Here is a 20,958-nt window from a genome sequence, read left to right as displayed (position 1 = left end):
GCTCTGTATTAGGGCAAAGACTAGAAACAAATCTCATGCTTCAGGGCTTCAACTAGCACAAAAGGCCCCACGCAGCAGCTTGTTCAAGCCTCTGCTTGATCCAACATGGCTTTTCTCAGAGGGATGGAGGCCCCCCTGCAACCCAAGAGAAACAGGACTGACAGAAGAACGCTGCAGAGATTTGGCACAACATCAATCCGCCAGCCTCCAGCCTGGGAAGCATCTACTCTCCCCTGTGGTGTTGGCTCCTAAGAAACTGTCAGGCCTGCAGGGCTGACCTGGATTTGACAGTTGGAAATGAAAGCCTGCCACCTGATGGAAGCAATGGGTAATGAGCACTGATCTGGCACAATCCAGATATAAAAAGAAAAGGAGGACTTGTGGCACCTTAGAGACTAACAAATTTATTTGGGCATAAGCTTTTGTGAGCTACAGCTCACTTCACCAAGTCCTCCTTTTCTTTTTGCGGATACAGACTAACATGGCTGCTACTCTGAATCCAGAGATAGTATTACTATTTTCCCTGTATTGGGACACTTTTCTTGCTTTTTCTTTCATTTTGAGTTTTGTGTGAAAAATTGGATAGGTGCTAATAAGCTCGGGACTAGCAGCCTCTGGGGTTTATCATGGTTGTAAGGACAGCTCATACTCCGGAAATGTTTGCGCTAGGCTGACCAGATTGCAAGTGTCAAAAATCGGGACAGGAGGTGGGAGGTAATAGATGCCTATGTGAGAAAAAGAGGCAACAATTGGGACTGTCTCTATAAAATCAGGACATCTGGTCACCCTAGTTTGTGCTGTTGTTTGGCAAGGTATCCACAGCTCTATCAGCTCTTTCCATGGGCTCCCTGATGGTTCCATAACTCCTCTACCTCCGAGGCTTTCCGACTCTTCAACAGGTTCTTAGCGACAGCCACCTGTGCTATTAATTTAGATGGAATATATAGGCCCAAAGAGCCAAAGGTGTCAATGTGACCCTGAAAATGTCCAACATTAAAGAGTGTTGGACAAGGTTTGGTATACAGAAACTTCAACCTGCTTAATATGCTAACCTGATACAGGCTCACCAATGATCTGAACAGAAGATAATCAGGTTCTTGTCCTGAAATCAGGCTACAGAATTCAACACAGAGAGTTCAATATTTTGTAAGGACCCTCAGGGTGAGTGGCAAGAACACTCATGCTGAGAACAAAGCAGAGATTTTTATTAAAGGAAAAAATCATTAAAGCTCCAGACCTCAGAATTAAAAAGAAATAATAACATTCTAATAGTACCCATGGTAACATTCCTCACAAATGCTAATTAAACTAGCATATTAACACCCTTCTTGTAGACCTGGTGATAAGAGACACAGGACCAGCCTCGCCTCTGGCATGCTAAAGGAGTCCAATGGTCCAAGTTCCTCAATGCCGAGATGGTGGAGAGCAGAGTCAGTGTTGAGTAACTAAGTTTTACTGCAAAAAATAAGCTGGTAGCTAAACAAAGGGGAACTAAAGATCTAAAAGAATAATTTCCATATGGTGGTTTGCCCTCTTATAGTCTTGGCACTATCCTGAATATTCATGTCAGTGCCCAATCTTCCATGCCCAAATCACATTTCCTCACCCCCATAATCTTAGGGTACACTTATTCTACCTTACTCATACATATTAATGCCCATTATCTGATATCCTGTTACCTTTGGCCTGAACCGTTACTTCCATGTTCTTGTGGTGCACCTTGTTGTTATTAGTATGTTCCAGAATTGGTAAACACATTCAGTTTCCCAAAGTCTAAAAGGATAACCGGTAGGCCATTTATCTATGCCACAGGTTACAAACACTCATGCAAATTTGCTCTAGTTAATAATACAGGATCCAGGTTCCTGCATTACAGCCAAATATAATGATGTAATGTTTACAAAAATTATCCAGTACACAAATATAAGCCATAATAATATAATCAAACCAGCCAATAAAGACAGGATATATAATATAGCAACCTAGCAGGTTAGCCCTATGGACTACAAGTACCATGGAAAACACATCATCATTGAACATAATTTTAGTCTTTAATTAAAGATACAGAAAAGAAGGAAGAACAGTTAAATCATTTGAAAAGTATTAAGTAAGGCTTTCATTTTAATAACATCCCTTGTTTCCTTTTCAAAGGAACTCCTTCCCTTGTTTGACAGTCTCGTAGATCAGTGGTTTCAATCTAGGGTCCACAAACTATGTCTAAGGGGTCTGTGAAAGGCTGTTGTTCCATAAAACAGTGGTTTTCAACCTGTGGTCTGTGGATCCCTGGTGGGTCTGCATACTATGTCGAAGATTTCCAAACTAGTCTGCACCCTCATTTGAAATTTTTTAGGGGTCTGCAAAAGAAAAAAGGTTAAAAACCACAGTCTTAGATGGTATCAAAGATGGTAAAAAATGTCCTTTGGGGAAGGAGAGAAGAAGTTAGTTGCATTCGGCTGGAGCTGTTGTTGAAGGTGGGGAAGAAACACACAAAGGTCAAAGTCTCACCTCTTAGGTGGCATATGGGATTTAGCTGAAACTGGTGATGTCAACTGGTTCATTCTCTCTGGCTCAGTCTGCTCAAGACATCTTTCAGGATTAGAGAGAGAAAGTTCAGGGCCCTGGAGATGGTTGAGGTGGCAACTGTGAAGAGAAGCTTGTTCCTTCTCTTGTCTTTCAGTCAGCCAGCAGCCCAGTAGCCTTTCCCACTCAAAGTCTCTTTTTGTGGATCATTAGGCGGAACCGCCCATCCCCTCATATTTTGTCCACAAATTAGGCCTAATTTCCAACACACCAATTTTGGTTCATTGACTTCCAGTCTCACACTGTTCTTGTTTATCAGGCATGATCTTAACGCAATTCTTGGAGTACATTACTAGGCCTTTTTGTTTGGACTAATTCCATCTTTTTCACCTTTTCCCGTCAACATTATTGGCTATTGCGTCACTTCTATGAACTGTTATTCACTTTTCACAGTTGAGGTCACAATTAGGGTATCTTTGTAGGCCCAATTATCACAACAGCCCTCATCCGATAGGGCATCCAGACCTCTGCAATGTCCCCAGCTGGCCTTTAAGAAAAAAGGCATCTGGCTCGATCCCATATTAACCTCCAGCAATATACTTGGAGAGAAAGATAGAGTCCCTTTATTTGTCAGGGAGGATAGTCAGGGAGGAGCAATGCAGAAGCAGGGCTTGGAGCAACCTGAACACAGAAACAGAGCATAACCACAGGCACATGCATTGAGCAGCCAGTGAATTGCTGCCGTTGGGCTGAAGAGCAAGCCTGCTAGCTTCCTCAGCCAACCAGGTGGGGCAATCCATCACGTGGTCTAGTGGATGCATCCCAGCTGTGCTCATTAGGCTGGCAGGTGACTGAGCAAGTGCAACTGCAGGGCCTTATACCTAACTGCATGTGTACCTTAGGACATTACCGAAGACAGTAATGCTGTCGGAGTGATAGCATCAATGCGATAGAGCAGATTATCATGCCCTTATTTATGCTGAATAGTACCTTAGCCCATGAGCTGTCCCACTGAAGTCAATGGGAACTCAGTGTAAGGAGCATTACAATCTGGCCCTACAGGAACAGATGGATGCTGTACCACATCACAGCTTGTCTTCTGCCCATCTTAATTGGAAGAGATAAAGAACACAGTTCAGCTCCAATTATCCTGAACTCCCTTTTATCCAAGACAGGGTCATGTTCCCCATCATCTATTAATTACCATCTATTTCTAAACAGTAGCGTTTTCCCAAGTAGTTCTTCCTTTAATTGAGATAGGCCATTTGGAAGCTAATCCAGCTGAGTGCTTTGTCAGGCATGGAGCATTGTCATATTACAATCTAGCTAATGTCAGTTGTAGAAGTAGGACATGGTAATGCTAAGACACAGCACAACTTTTGCTTCCATTGTGTGTTCACTGAGCAACATGGACTGGGATTGGAGAGAAGGACGGTGTGAAAGACAGAGTGAGAGACAGACAAGAAAGGAGGAAAGACTAGATATGGGCACATTTTTTGGCAAAAATGCCAAGTGAGCAATACCAAAATGTTTTACAAATTCATGGCAGTTTTGTCCAATTACTTTGGCTGAAAAAAACCCTAAAAAGAAAGTTCACAAAAAACTGAAATGCTTTATTGAAATTTTCAAAACGAAACATTTCAATGTTTTGGTTCAAAACTTTTCATTTAGAAATTTACCTTCATTTTATTAAAAACCAAACACTTATAAAAAAAGCTTGAAATCAAAACATTTTGTTCAATCCAATTTTTTTTTTTAAACTTTTTTGAGTTGCCAAAAATTTTTTGTAAAAAATTCATTTTTTGCTCATTCTGAAACAATTATTTTAATCTACCGGTATTTTGGAATTGCCAATGAACCAGAAAATCCAGTATTTGCAAAGGTCTAGGATAGACAATAGATGTAGCTTCTGATCCCCTCCCCTGCCATTAGTTTTCATATGCTGAATCATATTCACAGCAAAGATAACATGCACTATTGCAGTTTACAGCATGGATGGGGGAAATGATTTGGGTGCAATAAGAATGAACTCAAACTTTTACCCCCAAACTCAAACCAAAACTGCTGTACAATTCAACCAAGTGTTTGATTCATTGTTTAAGTGCTCATGTGCTTCTGAACTTATGCCCAATGGTTCCACTGAAATCAGTGAAAAATCTGGACCAGGATTTGGCTTTAGGTTTGTTTGTCATCATATGTAGCAGAGTGAGAGATGATATTCTTGTGGTTTTTCCAAGTCTGATGAGAACCAAGTAGTACCGGATTAAAAGTCTGCTTTTTGCAAAGCTTCCAGATCAACAAGATTCAAATAAACATCCACACTGAAACTCCTAAACTTCTCCACAGTAATTACGGGGTGGGCTAACAACATTTTCTAAATAGCACCCCTCAAAAGTGATTGCAAAAATCTCTAAAATCCGTGCGGAAACTCCACCACCTTTTGACTCCATTGCTCCCCACTCCCATTATTTTTGGGACCCTTTTGTAATGATCCGTGGTTTCAATATGCACACTACGCCGTCTTTTGGTCTAAAGGTTCCTGTATCCATAATTGTAAAGCTCTGCCCTGGCACCAGCTGAAATTCAAACCTCTGAAGCAGTTTTGCCATCACCACTTTAGCCTCCATCTGTTAAGGAGAAAAGAAAACTCGAAATCAGCAGATGCAAATATTGCTTTGGCTGAAGAGATTTAAATTGAAGACACTGGGCAATTCTGTAAAATACAGAGATTTAAAACGATACAAGCTATGGTATTATTGTAACTCCATTAGGGAAAGAGCTTCCCCTGTGAGGGGTGTTCCTCAGTCACCTGCAGTGTTCCCGAATTGGAGATACATTACAGACACAAAGATATGTCTGTTGGTTTAAGTTCTAGGTCTTACTTGGAGACGAGGGTACGGATCAATCCACTTTAATAAGAGGATTGCCAGCGCAGGTATAACTGCATTTAGATGAGCCCCATTAGCAGCATGGGAAACTGGAAAAACAGAAGATTCCACACAAGAGCTACAGAGCAGGGAACAAACAGCAAGGCCAGCTTCCCTGCACTGTCCACAAATGTGCATCACGACAGCCTTGGGAAGCCCAGCTCTAAGGGGAAGAAGCCAGGTCAGTAGCTTTGCCTCTATGCCTTTGGGCCTGTCTGGTTGCCTATTGCTTCAGCAACATGGCACAGCATGTACCAATGAAGCAACAGTTAAAATTTGTTAGCTTAACAAAGAGAAGTTTAATGGGTGATCTGACTGCACGGGGAACAAATATTTAATAATGAGCTCTTCAAACTATTAGAGAAAGGTCTGACACGATCCCATGGCTGGAAGTTGAAGCTAGACAAATTCAGATTGGAAATAAGGCATAAATTTGTAATGGTGAACGTGATTAACCATTAGAACAATTTACCAGGGGTTGTGGGGGATTCTCCATCACTGACCAGGAATTATTCTGGGGAAGTTCTATGGTCTGTGCTATACAGGAGGTAAGACTAGATGATCACAATGGTCCTTCCAGCCTTGGAATCTATGAAAAAGGTGGGATACACCAAAACTTCAGAAGCCTGCGTACCTGTGAAAATATCTGTCCAATACAGGAACGGGGTCCCAAAGAAAATGGAAAATAGGTAAAATATGGCCTATGAGGAAAAAAAAATTTTTTTTCAACATTTATTCTGATGGCTGCACTGGGATGAGAGATGCTGGTTTATAAGTCAAATATTTCATCACAACTGTAATTTTAATTGCTTAGCAATAACTTCTTTACACCTCTGACTCATTAAGGCACCATCTTCCTAACCTAACAGCAGAATAGCATCATACGTCTTTGTGCCCATTTCCTGTTATATGGGGGAAATGACACTGTAAACTCTAGGGGGCAGGGACTGTCATTCATTATATATTTGGACAGTGCCCAATGCAATGGGCCCCAATCTGATTTGGCCTTTGGGTGCTACTCCAGTCTAAATGTTAATAATAAATAATAATAATACCCTCCTTTGTAAAGTGCTTTGAGAACTGCAGATAAAAACCTGCTGTATAAAACACAAAATTATTATTATTAATAATAATAATAATGCTTGGATTTGCATCTGAGCATAAAGCTACAATAATAAACATATTTTCCCTGTTAAAGCTCTTACCATAATGGTTACTCAGTACGTTTTGGTAACATGGTAGTAAAATATACTCACTTTGGTGCATCTTTGCTAAATCGTTCAGGATTAAAGGTCAGTGGGTCCTTGAAAAACTTTTCCAGCCTTCCCATGACATATGTGCTGAACTGCCAATAAAATGTGTGTTTGCATTATTTATGAGATGCACACTACTAAAGCCTCTCTGATGGCTCACAAGGACAAAAATAATTCTGTTTGTCTCTAACTAAACACTTTGCATCACCCTCCCCATCACTGGATCTGACGTACTGCCACGAACTGGGTCCAAAAGCCCCATTCACACCTTACTCTTTTGGTCTTCAGTGCCCAATTCTCTGCTGCCGTAACTCCCCTGAAGTCAATGAACTATGCCAACAGGGAATTCTGGCTCTGCAGTGTCTAACTCCATTGTATGTGGACCTATAACCTGATACGTTTTGGATGCAGCCATCAAACTCACAAAGAGAGTAGTGTTTGCTGGAATTCTGATGCCTTCAATGACATTTTCCTTTCCTGTCCAACGTATGGTCCCTGAAACAGGAGGGTATAATCGGAGGGATTCTTTGAGAACCTGTGTCAGCACAGAGGAACAAAGAGTTAATTATTACAACATGGGGAGAAGAGAGATGATGTCAATTCTTCCCCCATAGCCTTTCCAATCAGGTCATTGATCTGGAGGGTGAACAATATAAGTAAGGCTGTAGCTAGAGAAGCTGATGGCTAGCAAGGCAGGACAGCTAAATACATATACTTCTGCCCTTCTTACTGCCTTGTGTATAAGGAGAACACTGTGAAAAAAAACCCCACAGCAGCTAGACAAAGAGCCCAGGTCAACTGCCTTGGGCTTGTGGGCTTGCACCACAGTGCTAAAAATAGCAGTATCAAGTCTATTACTACTCAGGTTGGAGCTCAGGCTCTGAAACCAGGTCAGTCACCCCAAGTCAGACTCTCTGGGGTGGAGTTCCAGACTACAAACCCATGTTGTCAAAATAATGGCAGAGATTCACTTGAAACATATAGCGAATGAGAAACCTAGTTCTATGCTCCGATAATAATTAAACTAAGCATGAAGGATTTCTGTGCCATTTCAGAGTGAAAACCCAAGAACATCTTTTCTCCCAAGGTTATGCTACCCTGAAAGCTCAGAATAGCTAGGACAAACACTGTCAGAACTGATCGTTGCTTTTGATTGTATAAAACGAAACCAGTTCAGAGTCCCCTAATGGCTGTGCTATGACATGGCAAAAGTGCTGCAAAACAACGCCAACTGCCCTTTGGCCTCATTCTCCTACTGTACCTGTGACAAGTACTCCAGCTTCCCAAGATCTTCATAGTCAATGTCCCTCTTGGCTCCAATAACCTCATCCACTTCAGCATGAAGTCTAGAGGTATAATGAAGGAGAAGCTGTAGTTACCGACATCCATTTCCTGCTAGGCCAGGTGAACGCTTTTTTTTTTTTTTAAACTGTCCTAATATTGAGCCTGACCTTGCCTTCCTCCCTCAGACAAAATGCCTATTGATTCCAAAGGCTGACTGCCTGAGCAAATATTCCAGGATCAGTACCACGGCAGTATTCATAAAGCATAATACAATCAAATGTGATAAATCCCATCTGCAGACCAGACCGGCTTTGTATAAAGGCTTCTAAATAAATTACTTAAATAGAATTGAAAAATCTCAGTTCCATGTTTTTTATTTTACAAGTGTGAAATTGCATTAAATATTATTTATTTTGGAACACAGGTTAGGATTTATTATGAATAAATACTGGTTATTTAATAGTCCTTATAATTATTATGGGGCACAAGAGTCAGAGAGCTGTCCTGGCAAACTGAGCATGGAGTGTACATACCTTTCTAGTATTTCAGGTTGCCGTCCCAGTTCCATTATTGTAAATGATAACTGATTAGCAGTTGTCTCATGACCTAAAAATATTGAGAATCTATTTAAAAAGCAACACTGAAAAAATTACTATTCTATACAACATTAATGGTACCAATACAACTGTGACCACAAAACCAGAGGCCAGATTGAGGCCTCTTAAAAAAAAAAAAAAAAAGTCCCAAATGCTTAATTTTAATACTGTGCTAGGCAATAAATGAATGAAATCATATAAATGTTGAGATATGCATGTGAGAGGCCTTCAACAATAAAAACCGCAAACAGATTAAGCTGCAGATCAAGCCTATTATTTCTTGTCCTACTTTCAGTGGATACGGAGAAGAACAGATCTCCATCTTCTTTAAAACAGTCCTTAACATTTCTGAAGAGTATCAGGTCCCCCCTCAATCTTTTCTCTCAAGAATACACATACCAGGTTTTAAATCTTCCCCATAGTTCAGGTTTACCAAACCTTTTACCATATTTGTTGCTCTTTTCTGGACTCTTCAATTTGTCCATATCTTTCCAGAAGGATGGTGCCCAGAACTGGACACACTACACCACAACCGTGATAAGTACAGCAGAACAATTACCTTCCGTGTCTTACATAAGGCACTCCTATTATTACATCCCAGAATGATATTAGCCTTATAACACTGTTGTCTCACATTTAATTTGTGATCGACTAGAAGCCCCAGAGCCCTTTTCAGCAGTACTACTTCCTAGCCAGTTACTCCCCGTTGTGTGTTTGTGCATTTGATTTTGCCTTCCTATGTGTAGTAATTTTGCACTTGTCTTTATTGATTTGCATCTGGTTGATTCCAGACCAATTTGTCAAGGTCTTTTTGAATTCTAATCCTGTCCTCCAAAGTGCTAGCAATACCCCCCAGCTTGGCATCATTCTTAATTTTATAAGCACACTCTCCACTCCATTATCCAAGTCATTAATGAAAATATTGACTAGTTTTGGATGAAGAACAGACCCCTGAAGGACCCCATTAGATGTGTCCTCCCAGTTTGATAGAAAACCATTGATAACTATTCTTCGAGTACATTTTTTTCAACACAGTGTGCCCCCACTTTATAGGGATTGCATTTAGACCACATTTCCCTTAATGTCTTTTAGCTGCTTTCAATGAGATCTAGGGGAGGAGACAGCATCATGAGACTAACCAGCTCTTTGCAGACCACCATCAAGTGCTGCTCTGTGGACCACAGTTTGGGAGCCACTGGTCCAGATAGTCTTTGCTTATGTTTATCTGATGAGTGGGAGGGTTAAACGTCATTTTCTTATTTCTCACTCCAGATCTCACTCAAACTGGTTTTACACCACTATAACTTGCAATGGAGTTACTCCTGACCTACACCTGTGTCAGAGAGAGAATCAAGCCCTCAGTAACTCTCATGGTAGACCCCCTGGGAACGTGTACTCTTTTCAATAGCTTCCCACATTATGTGTCAGAGTAATAAAGTAACTATCATACAAACCAGCAATGAAGAAAGTGACAAAGTTATCCAGAATAGTTTCATCATCTCTAGTCTCCTCCTGAGCTGCTGGGATAGGAAACAAAGTAGTTATAAAAGTTCACTTTGCCCCTTTAACGACATTTTGGGGACAATGGGGGTGGGTGGGAGGGGGGCTAGAAGGGATGGGGAGGCTCAGTGGTGACCTGGAACCCAAGTTCTGATTCCAAATGTAAAAAGAGGTATATGTTAAACTCAGAAAGGGGCAAAATCTCCAGGACAAGGTCCCACTTGTAAACAAACCCCTGTTTGGATCTTCAGCTTGAAAGAAACATTCCTGAACATGTTAGAAAGGTCTGTAATTCAAAGTTCAGATCCAGAAGTGAATCCCCAAATTTTGGGTGTGTTTGGATCCACTGTTTAACCCTGCAAAACAACTCACAGAATAATGAAATCAGAGAAAGTTGAGTTTCCTACCATCCCCTTTCAGGATCTGTGTAAGAATATCTTGTGGGACTTCCTCCCCATTCTGGATGGCCTCTTGCCTCTGCTCAATGCATTCCTTTCCTACACGGCGCAGCAGTCTCACACTTTCCCGGACCTCCTTTATCAATTTTTGTTTTCCTGGCATGTACTGAATATAAAATGCACTTGGTCATTTTACTAGCTTTGCAGAATAAACCAAAGAGGTGTAGAGACTAGGGCTGGTCAAAACTGTTTTAAATAAAAAACTGGGTTTGATTAAATGAAATTTTTTGCTAAAAATATTTGTTCTCCATGGAAAAATTAGATTTTTGTGTTGAAAGACCAAATGCTTGAACACTGAAATATTTCAATTTGGATATGCTGCCGTAGCACCTCACAGCAGCTGTAATTCAGTTCAGCTGCCTCATGCACCATGGCCAAGGACTCCCAGGAAGTATCAAAATGCACCCTCTCCTGCATCATGGGAGATGTAGTCTAACCAGGGTGTCTGACCTATAGAGGCGAATGGGAGCACAAGGCATCTGAACTACAACTCCCATGAGACACTGTGGCAGCATTTTCAAATCAAAATATTTCGGTTTTCAGTTGAAAAGTTTTGGTATATGAATTTTTGCTTAAAAAAAAACAAACAAACACGTTCACAGGAAGAAAACCCTTTTTCTAACCAGCTCTAGTAAAGACCATGATCCTTTTTTCAGATACATTTATGTTTCTATTCAGAGAGAGAGAGAGAGAGAGAGAGAGAGAGAAGATAAGAAAATATTTTGTTCAGTGCATGAGTTTCTTAAATTGCTACTGAAATTTTATTTCAAAGAGAGAAGAAAGGAAAGACACAGGAACCATTTCAATCTGTTGATCCTTTTTCTATTGCGAAAGGGCCAAAACACACAACCCCAGCACACTGTGCTCACCAGTCAATATGCATGCAGTGACTACAGCTTCACTCTGAAGAGAGCATTAACTTAAGTGAGATGTGTACGGACCTGCACAAATGGGACACGTATCTCGTTCATTCCTTTCATGACCATGGACACGGCATGTGGGAAAGGTGTCTGATCATCCTGCAGCGTGTTTAATTCTATGCCAAAGGCCACCTGAGGATATTGAGAGAAAGAGGCAGCTATTTGCTGATTAAATCCCTCTGCTTATTGCATCTATAATTAAAAAACGCATGAATAGACCCATGCCCTGTTCCTATATCATGCTAGTACCTAAGGGTTACATTCTACCTTTAGACACAGCCCTGAGCAAAGGGTGGTATCTAAAGCCCAGAAGCAGCCCCTGGGAGAGAGAGAGGCTCAGAGACACTGCTCTGTGTCACACTACTTACCCAATGGGGGTAGTCATTTACTGCTCCCTTCTACCAACCTCGTGCTGACTCCTGCAGAGAGGGTGCAGCCATGGCAAGTTTTTGTTGATGCATAATGGCCATGAAACACTATACACACACATATGAATTAAACACTGACATGTTCCTTTGAGATTGGAGGAGAGGGAGAAGAAGACACAGACCTGGAGAGCTCTCAGGCTATATCTACACTGCAGGCGTGATCTGCAGCTTGGGTACACCAAAGTTAGTACACCAAAAACGGCAATGTAGGCTTCAGCATGGGCTGTACAAGCCCATCTGGGACTCTGGGTATGCACTCATGCTGCTAGTCCACACTGAATTCCTGCTACTTTTAGCGTGCTAGCTAGATGAAAGCTAGCACTGGTATGGCTACATGAGGTGCAAATCACACCTCCAATTGCACAGTACACACAGCCTGAGGGTAACAGCCCCTGAGCAAAATTTTCAAAACATGCCGAAGTCCTATTTCCAAAGCACATAAGTCACTTAGGGGCTTCTAAAGTGGGACTTAAAACACTTTTGAAAATGTTTCCCCTCCGTCCCTTACTGCAGATCAGATTCTGCCACCCTTGGGCAGGTTGAGTGGTAATTTATTCCGCGAGTAGTTATCTTACTCCATACTGATGTCAGTGGGTCTAGTTATGGAGTATGCTACTACTCTACCTGTGTAGGGGTGGTACACTCTCACCCTGAATTAGACTGGCATTCAGGGGAAAGTTTTCTGTTTCATAGCTACAGCCCCTTGATTTTGGTCTAGGTATCTGCTCTACAACTTTTCTGTCACTTACAGTGAAAAAAGGAGGTCAGACAGTCTGTACCTTTGCAAGAACATCCAGAGTCACTCGGCTCATCATGCTCATGATGTCCAGTTCAGTTTTTCCATCTGCTTTTTCCTCTAGCTTCTCCATCAGCTCCTCTACTTTTTCATTAAAGGTTTCCATCAAACCAATCAGGTAGCTGGACAATTAAAAAAAAATATTAGTGATGGGGCATCTTTGTTCAGAGAAAAATTATCTTCGCTTATTTTACAAAGGAAAATTTAGAGAATAAAAATTTTTCAAATGATATTTTAAATCCTAAACTAGTTACATACATTTTTCCAAATTAAAGAAAACACCTGGTATAATCACTTGCTTAAGCACAACAGAACGAGCTAAATTCTGCTTGCACTACTTCTGTGGAATTCAATCCTGCCAGAGATAAGAATAACCACGGAATGAATCACTTTCAGAGCAAAGGGCTTGATTCAAAGCCCACTGAGGTCAATGGAAAGACTCCCACTGACTCCAGTGGGCTTTGGATCAGACCTGAAATGAAACATAATGCCTAGATTTAGCTTACCTTTCCCTCTGAGCATAGGCGCTGAATTTTGTTTTTCCTGGGGTGCTCCACCCTTGCTCCGCTCTGAGGCCCCGCCCCTACTCTGCCTCTTCCCACCCTGCTCTTCCCCCTCTCGAGGCCCCTGCCCACCCATTGCTCTCCACCCTCCCCCATACACCTCCCGCCAGCTGCCAAACAGCTGTGGCTGGTGGGTGCTAAGCACCCACTATTTCTTTTCCATGGGTGCCTGAGCCCCAGAGCACCCACGGAGTCGGTGCCAATGCCTTTAAGTACAGACATATGAGGAAAACTAAACAAAAACCCTACACAATACTAAAGATGTTTCTCCTAAAGACTGGAAGCAAAGGAGTCAAGTGGTGTTTGAAGTCACTCTTTAGATCCTTGAGAGGCGCTCAGATAGGACATATGGTGTCATCACTAGATGTCTAGATAGATAGCTCTGCAAAACCTGCTGCTGCTACTAGTGTCATTGAGTGTATATGGATGTAAGTGGGAGAACCAAATTAGTCTCTATTTACTGTACGTACAATACGGCCAAGTTATGGTTGCCATGAGAACAATGCATTAAACTTTAGATAAAATGAGAACTATCCACTGAATGACTGCAGTTATTTCTAAATTGAAAATAATTGGGGAAGGGGGAGAAATACCTGACACATTTTAATAACTCCCCTCTGGAGACAATAGGGAGCTAATCTCAGATATAGATTTGCCTTACGTTCGGCTGAAAGCTGGATCCATAATTCTCCGTTGCTTGTACCAGTGATCATGGTTAAGATCAGTCACTAAGCCATTCCCTAAAAATCTAACAAAAAGATGAGGATTAAGGAAAAGAAAAAGTTTCTGGCAAGGGATTTGATATGAAGTTTTCAATTCTTTCAAGCCACATGTATAGCAGCCTTTCCGCATCTGCCTGAGCTCTCATTAGCCTACTCGGTTTTATATTAGGGAAACATATTGTAATTTCGAATTATAAATATGTTCTTTTCTCAGGAAGCACCAAGTTGGTCCAAGCACATTATTCCACTCGTGCCACTGAAGGAGGAAATGACTTTAAAAGACAGCTGGATTTGTAGAGTGCCTAGCACAACTGGACCTTGATCCATGACTGAAGGGTCCTAGATACTACCACGTGCAAAATCATAAATAATCATATCTGAAGGTCCACATTATATGTTTCAGGTTTCAGAGTAGCAGCCGTGTTAGTCTGTATTTGCAAAAAGAAAAGGAGTACTTGTGGCACCTTAGAGACTAACCAATTTATTTGAGCATAAGCTTTCGTGAGCTACAGCTCACTTCATCGGATGCATTCAGTGGAAAATACAGTGAGGAGATTTATATACACACAGAACATGAAAAAATGGGTGTTTATCATACATATATTTCCCCATGTTTATTCTTCCCTCCCCCCCCCCCACTGTTCCTCAGACGTTCACTACAAAAGGTTTTCTTCCTCCCTCTTCCCTGCTCTCCTGCTGGTAATAGCTCATCTTAAGTAATCACTCTCCTTACAGTGTGTATGATTAACACCCATTTTTTCATGTTCTGTGTGTAGATAAATCTCCTCACTGTATTTTCCACTGAATGCATCCGATGAAGTGAGCTGTAGCTCACGAAAGCTTATGCTCAAATAAATTGGTTAGTCTCTAAGGTGCCACAAGTCCTCCTTTTCTTTTTTCATTATATGTTTCAGTAGATCATGCTAGCAGGGCAGGATAATTTCCCCCTCTCTGATGAAAACCAGCAGCTGAATACCCCCATGCACAATGGAATGATTCAATCATGTAAAGGGCAACCAGTGATTGATTTATTTTTTCAAATAGTCTTGTGCAAAGTTTCATCTGCTTTGGGTTTAACTCATAGGAGCCCAACTGTTCTGAGGCTAGGTGCATATCCCACAGGGGAGAGATGTGAAAGATAAAGGACTTCCATGCGTACTCTCCATTGTTCCACTAGGAAGACACTTGATTCTGTTTGAGTCTCATCAAGTTAATATAATGGGTGCCTTGTGCCCCGTTGTGACTAGAGTTTAGCCACAGATCCCAATTTAAAGTCAAATCCAGAATCGATCAAAGCAAATTGAATCCCTTCCTCCCGTTTTATTCATTTCTAAATTTGTTTTAAGCACACAATGCTTTGATTGGAGTTGGCCTACCTCACGCCAAATAGAGCATAGAGTTTGCCATATGTTATTCCATCCTTCGGGTACTGTGGTATCATCAGGAACTCCTAAAATGAAATCCCATAGTCAGCAAATATAAAGTGCAATTCGTTTCCCAAGTAGACTGTAAAGAGCCATTCGAGCATTCAATACTTTCTTTGTTTTATCAAAAGTCCACAGGCAACAGGCTCCACGAATCACACAAACTTGCCACGTGAACTATTAGGAAGGAACACATTTGTCTGCCAGAGTTATTTTAGAAGGTTTGGCTCCCTCATTTGTACACTTACAGAATTTAAGGCTTCTCTGCAGGCCTAGCCCTAGAACACCTTTCCTCCCAGGATCTGAAACTGCCTTACAAAAGTTGCTCAAATCTCACATCACTATTATTCCTATGATTCAGAAGGGGAAACTGAGGCATCTAGCAGTTAGTGGACTAGTTTTTGGAAGTGTTGAGCACCTGCAGCTCCCATTGACTGCAGTAAGTGCTGCGGGCATCCACTATCCTGTAAAGCGATGTCACAAGTGGCTTAAATCAAGGCAACAGTAAAGTCAAATGGTACAGCAAGAACTAGAACCTCTGGCTCCTAACCTCATACTCCAAACACTGCACATTTGAATGAAATGAAACACCCTTTCATTTTCTAGGAGGACAGATGGCTGGGTAGATGGATAGGATGATTCCAGTCAGATGATTTATACAGTACCTTTACTCCTTCTGGACTTAGAACCATTAGCGAGACTCTGTGAAAAGCATTAAAACGCACAATGGGGCCATACTCCTCTGCCCTACAACAGAAAGGAAGGAGAAGAATTATGGTGCAAAATAACACATCAATCATGTGTGAAATGAAAACACCCTCAAAGGAACACAACACAGTGTAATGTGCATTGCTACCGTCACACCTAGGCAAAGCACTTACAGCAAGACCTGACTCTGTCACTGACTTGCTGAGTGACCCTGGGCAAATCACTTACTCTCCTTGTGCCTCAGTTTCCCAATTTGCGATATAGGGTTAATGATGCCAGCATGTCCCCCTCTCCTGTGTAACGCTGGGTGGCGGTGTGGTCCAATAAAATAAAAGTTATTGAGATATAACAACTTACCATTGTATGAAGAGATCAAGTGCCAGCTCATTTTTCTTTAGCATCCTCCAGACGATTGGCAGGTGTCCCAGTAAAAAGCTGGAGAAAACAAAACTAGATCTTAGTCTAATCCTAAGGCTGAAACACTACTCTCTGTCCACAGGACTCAAGTGGACGGAATGAAATATGGGAGATAGATTTAAAGGCTGGAAGGGACTTGGCAGAATGTGTTGGTTCAGCTCCCAGAACGTGCAGGTCTTCATGAGGCAGGGAACATTGCCATTAACTTTGCTGTGCGAACTGACACAAGTTAGACCTTACGTATCAATTTCTCCATTTGTAATAATGGCGATCATGTTTATTTGCCTTTGAAAAGTGCTTTAAATCTTCATTTGAGGACAAGAGTAGATCATATTAATGAGTGTGTATTTTCAGACACATTGATCTCATGTGGCTTGTAAGCTTTTGTAGAACTTAGTCACATTGTTCTGGTTTCCATTGATGTGCTGTCTGCATTGCTTGTATTTTCTTTCCTTTTAAGAAAGCACACCCACAACCCATAGCCCCTCCTAAAAGACACATTCCCCGCCACCCCCTTCCCAGTTGTTTACAAGGCAAGACTTCCTCAAGTGTTCTGCAGAGTTCTCTGCATTCTGTAGGAAGGTCTGTGAACAGAGACTGAGCACAAAGACTCTGCTGTTCTGTAAAATGAGACAGTCTTTTGTCTGTGTAAGAATCTGAGATGTTTGGGATTACAGGTGGTAACTGTCTTGGCATCAGTGACAAAGGGACCCAGTGCCTTCAGTCTAATATTCCTGAATCCATGCTGTAGTTGTTATACAATTGTATGTACAGAAGAGAGAATGTGGGCCCAACTCTGAACTTCTTTACACCATGGTAACTCAGTCAGTGGTGTTACAGTGATGTAAGTATGATTAGAATTGGCCCCTCTCTGTCTACATGTTCTGGTTTGTTCAAATTATGAAATAAAGAGGAAAAATTAGAAGGGAAAGTACTGGCTAATATGGAAATTACATAAACGAATAAAAGGCGTTGATCCATCAAATGCATCAGCTTTATTTAAAACCCATGTGTCAATTCCTTTAGAGGCGAGTTGAGAATTCCCACTGACTTTGTATACATCTGAAGTAGGATCTGGCTCAGCAGCTTCCTACTCCAATTTCTCAAAAAGCCAACAAGCTGTGCTTAAGGGGATCAGTTTTCCAAATGAGACACAGATAGCTGCACTGTTGTTCTCATTAAAGTAAACAAGTTATGATAAAAAAAACCACAGGTTCCCTTTCTTTATGCTAGATTCTTTTAGTTACTTAAAAATGTCAAGCATTTAACAAAATTACCCAACCATTTATAACAAACCCTTTTAACCCTTTGTGTGTGTGAGTCAGTGGAGTTCCCTTCTAGTAACTGGCCCAAAAAGGACAGGATCCTTCCTGCTAACGGTTAGCTAAAGAAATTCTCCTTTAGCTGAGGTATCAGAAACCTGTGTGTTTTGAGCATAAAGGAGCAAGGTTGTAGCCCTGGCTCCCCTTGTGCATGTCTCATTTGTTGACTGTTGTTGTTGTCCTCACCACAAATATTTTTCTTCAAATTTCCCACCAGTGGAAGCCCGTCAGTGCCAGAGCCACTGGTGGTAACAATGGTGGGAATGCTTGTATACACTGGCTGCCAGTGGTTTAATTCACCATGACAGAGGAAAGATGGCCAAATGGTTAGTGCACTAGCCCGGTACTTATGACAGCTGGTTTCAATTCCCTGCTCTGTCAAAAACATTCTGTGTCATCTTAGACAAGTCACTTTGTTGCTCTGTCTCAGCTCCCCATTGGTAAAATTCGTATGAGAAGAACAATGTTAAAAGCGTGTGAAGGGCTCACCACAGTGATAAGAGCCCTGCAAAGCTTACCATAGACAGTATTGTCCAGCTGTGTTTAAAGCAGTTCTAGCTGTTGGAATACTGGTGGCAAAGATGGCCTGTCTACACTCATGCTCCCACTGTTTGAGCAGCACCGGTGCTTGAGACAGGTCTAGTACAGGCAAGGCCACTGTCTGAATCTTCCCCTATGTATGCTCTGGCCCAGTGGCTGGCTGATGGGGACGGAACATGCCAATGGTCCTACTCTAGATCACTTCCCCACCCCCACCCCCACGAACCCTCCCATGGAAAGGACAGCACCATATTTTCTTCCACTTATGCTTTTTTTTCCAATGGAACACTTGGTGGGACTCAACACATAAAGTTAAGCATGTGCAGAAGGGTTTGCAGGATCAGGGCCTAAGATAATACAGACCATATATTCTTCACTCAGGCCACTGGCATATTTTTTTAGAGGCTGTCGGTGTGCCATGCTAATTAACAGAGAGCACTGTGTGGCCCTAAATGACTAAACCAGCATACCTGAGTCACACATCTGCCTCATTTCACACCCCTGTGTCATTTCAAGTCCATTGTTTTCCAGTGATTCTTGGAGTGTAGAGGATTCTTTGCAGAAGTCCCTGACTCCAATTGGAGCTGTGTGTGTGAGGGGGTTCAGCATCTCATAGGACTGGGCTCTTAAAAATGGTTTACTTTATCACACGAACAAAGATTCAGATCAAAGGACTACAAGGGGACTAGAACACTCATTAAACTCCTGGATTCCTGACACCTATTGTGCACCACGCTGATACCTTTGCTCAGGTTGGGATGTATCAGCATGTGACAATTATCCAAAAAATGTCCGTTTGGAAAGACATCTATTTTTCCATGTTTCCCTTTAGAATCCTCATGTGAAATAAGCCTTTGACGGGATAACCAAAGTTGTGAGCCGTTCAAGTGAGAAAAATGGCACAAAACCCCAATGCAAGGATCGCTTTCACACCTATTCAGCGGAATGTTTTAATTTAAAAGTGCTCATAAATGAAGGCTCAGAGCACCTTAAACCATTTACCCACCATTTCTATTCTAAAGTATACAAGAGGGCATCAAGACCAAATAAAGCTGATACTAGGAGCCACACAAATGTCAACAGAATACATAATACAGCCGTGCTGGAAATTAAAAAGGGATATGGAGATCACAAGCCTTATGCTGAAGGATCCTACCTGGGCTGATCGCTGAAAATCAAACCAAAAATCCTTAAGGAGAAACAGACAAATAAACAACCCAAAACTTACCTTACATGGTGCCACAGGCCTGGAAAGCCATTTTGATCTAACTACCAACAGGGCTAGAGCTGGCATATCCCTAATATTAATTTGTAGACTCTGAACAGAAAGACATAACTGCAGTTACACAACCAAACCTGATACCCTGGCCTGGCCGCTTATGCAACAGAATGCAATTACTGCGTCTCCTCACACACTGGTATGTCCCCAGTTTACTAGGGCACACAGGCCCAAAGCTAAGGTGAAATAAGCAGCCTCAATACCGCTACATGAGCGGTTTCTCCTTGCTGCAGCAAAGCCACTTTGGTGCTTCAGGTCTCTTTACCGCTGTCCGTATCTGTTGACCCGTGTTTTTTTGCCAAACCAGAATGCCTACGCTGTATCGAAGCGGGTGAAATTATTGTCAGCTGATGTGGTCCAAACATCCTGATATGACCACGGGGGGGGGGGTGTGGGGCCAGCAGGGTCAGTTTAAAGCCAGTGTACTGACAGAAACAGAGCTTCAAACGTAACTGGTGCGCTAGCCCCGAGATGGATCCCAACCCCCCCTCCGGGATTGCCAGAGCCCAAATCCTACAAATGCAACGCAAAGCCAAACCCTCCAGGTAAAAGATTCAAAGTGCCTCTAAACAGGCTTTTACCTCCTCCAGCATAAAAGGAGAAATCCTGACCTCATTCAAGTCAATGGCAAAGCTCCCACTGACTGTGCCGGAGCCAATTCTGCACCCGAAGCGGGTCAGGCCAGCACGCCTGCTCCGCAATACCAGCAAGGTCACAGGCAGCCCTCCTGGAGGCAGAGCAGCCCCCTCCCCCAGTTCCTCATTGGGCCATGCTGGCATTAGCAGGGCAGCAGATGGGCCCCGATGCACCCAGGCTGGTGAAAAGGGAGAACCTGCCACCCCCAGGGGACCAGGCACTGGGGTGGCGCTATTGAGATGCCTGAAACAGCAAGATCCTTGCCTCCCCGCGAGCCCCTGTCCCTCCCCGGGGGCTGGCTGCTGGCCTCCCCCTCACCTCGCTCTCGGGGCGCCGGGGATGTGATCGTACTTCGCGTGGATGGCTCGCACGTAGCAGCAGTAAAGTCCGAAGGCCAGGAGGCAAAGCGAGAGCAAGAGGAGCAGCAGGGCCCCCAGCCCCTCCATAGCCGCGGCTAGATCGCTGGGCAGCCCCCGCCCGCCTCTCCGCTCGGCTGGACGGGTTTCCGACTCCCTGCCGGGGCCCTGCCCTTCAGGCGGAAGGCGGAAAGCGCCGCAAGGCTGGGCTTAAAGAGACAGGGCAGCCCTGCCGCGCCTCCCCCGGCAGCGCCCAGGTCCGGCCGCGGCTCTTCGGCCTCCCCGGGCTGGGCCCTGCAAAGCCAAGGA

At 42.7% G+C, this 20,958-nt stretch overlaps 1 protein-coding gene across 5 annotated transcripts; it reads right to left on the bottom strand.

The window, feature by feature from the left end:
- Positions 1 to 1,140: 1,140 nt before the first annotated feature.
- On the bottom strand, positions 1,141 to 20,842 carry CYP46A1 (cytochrome P450 family 46 subfamily A member 1). 5 transcript variants are annotated; one of them, XR_013346430.1, is made up of 16 exons: positions 20,612 to 20,842; positions 16,457 to 16,534; positions 16,057 to 16,138; positions 15,344 to 15,417; positions 13,907 to 13,993; positions 12,666 to 12,804; positions 11,480 to 11,590; positions 10,488 to 10,644; positions 10,035 to 10,100; positions 8,518 to 8,590; positions 7,962 to 8,046; positions 7,125 to 7,235; positions 6,704 to 6,792; positions 6,082 to 6,148; positions 2,506 to 5,147; positions 1,141 to 2,354 (listed from the first exon to the last, which is right to left on the bottom strand). XR_013346430.1 is itself a non-coding variant. In XM_077819354.1 (15 exons), the coding sequence occupies exons 1-15, from the start codon at positions 20,737 to 20,739 to the stop codon at positions 4,986 to 4,988; spliced, it is 1,509 nt and encodes a 502-aa protein (XP_077675480.1). In that variant the 5' UTR covers positions 20,740 to 20,842; the 3' UTR covers positions 1,141 to 4,985. The 5 variants fall into 5 exon arrangements, 4 of the variants coding, with proteins under 4 accessions (XP_077675480.1, XP_077675482.1, XP_077675483.1 ...); XM_077819354.1 differs by having other exon boundaries at positions 1,141 to 5,147; XM_077819356.1 differs by having other exon boundaries at positions 1,141 to 5,147; positions 10,035 to 10,097.
- Between the last annotated feature and the right edge of the window lie 116 nt (positions 20,843 to 20,958).

This window comes from Eretmochelys imbricata, chromosome 6, assembly GCF_965152235.1.
Source record: "Eretmochelys imbricata isolate rEreImb1 chromosome 6, rEreImb1.hap1, whole genome shotgun sequence".
NCBI lineage: Eukaryota > Metazoa > Chordata > Testudines > Cheloniidae > Eretmochelys > Eretmochelys imbricata.
Note: the sequence above shows the minus strand (reverse complement) of the source record. Positions and strands in the feature narration are given on the sequence as shown.

What these genes read in the sequence shown, in the direction of transcription:
- CYP46A1 (XM_077819354.1), bottom strand. Translation starts at nt 20,739, where the DNA reads ATGGAGGGGCTGGGGGCCCTGCTGCTCCTCTTGCTCTCGCTTTGCCTC. An exon ending in CTTGATCTCTTCATACAATG is followed by an intron (nt 16,139 to 16,456) that starts GTAAGTTGTTAT and finishes TTTCTGTTGTAG; the next exon opens with GGCAGAGGAGTATGGCCCCA. An exon ending in ACAGATCCTGAAAGGGGATG is followed by an intron (nt 10,101 to 10,487) that starts GTAGGAAACTCA and finishes TTCCTATCCCAG; the next exon opens with CAGCTCAGGAGGAGACTAGA.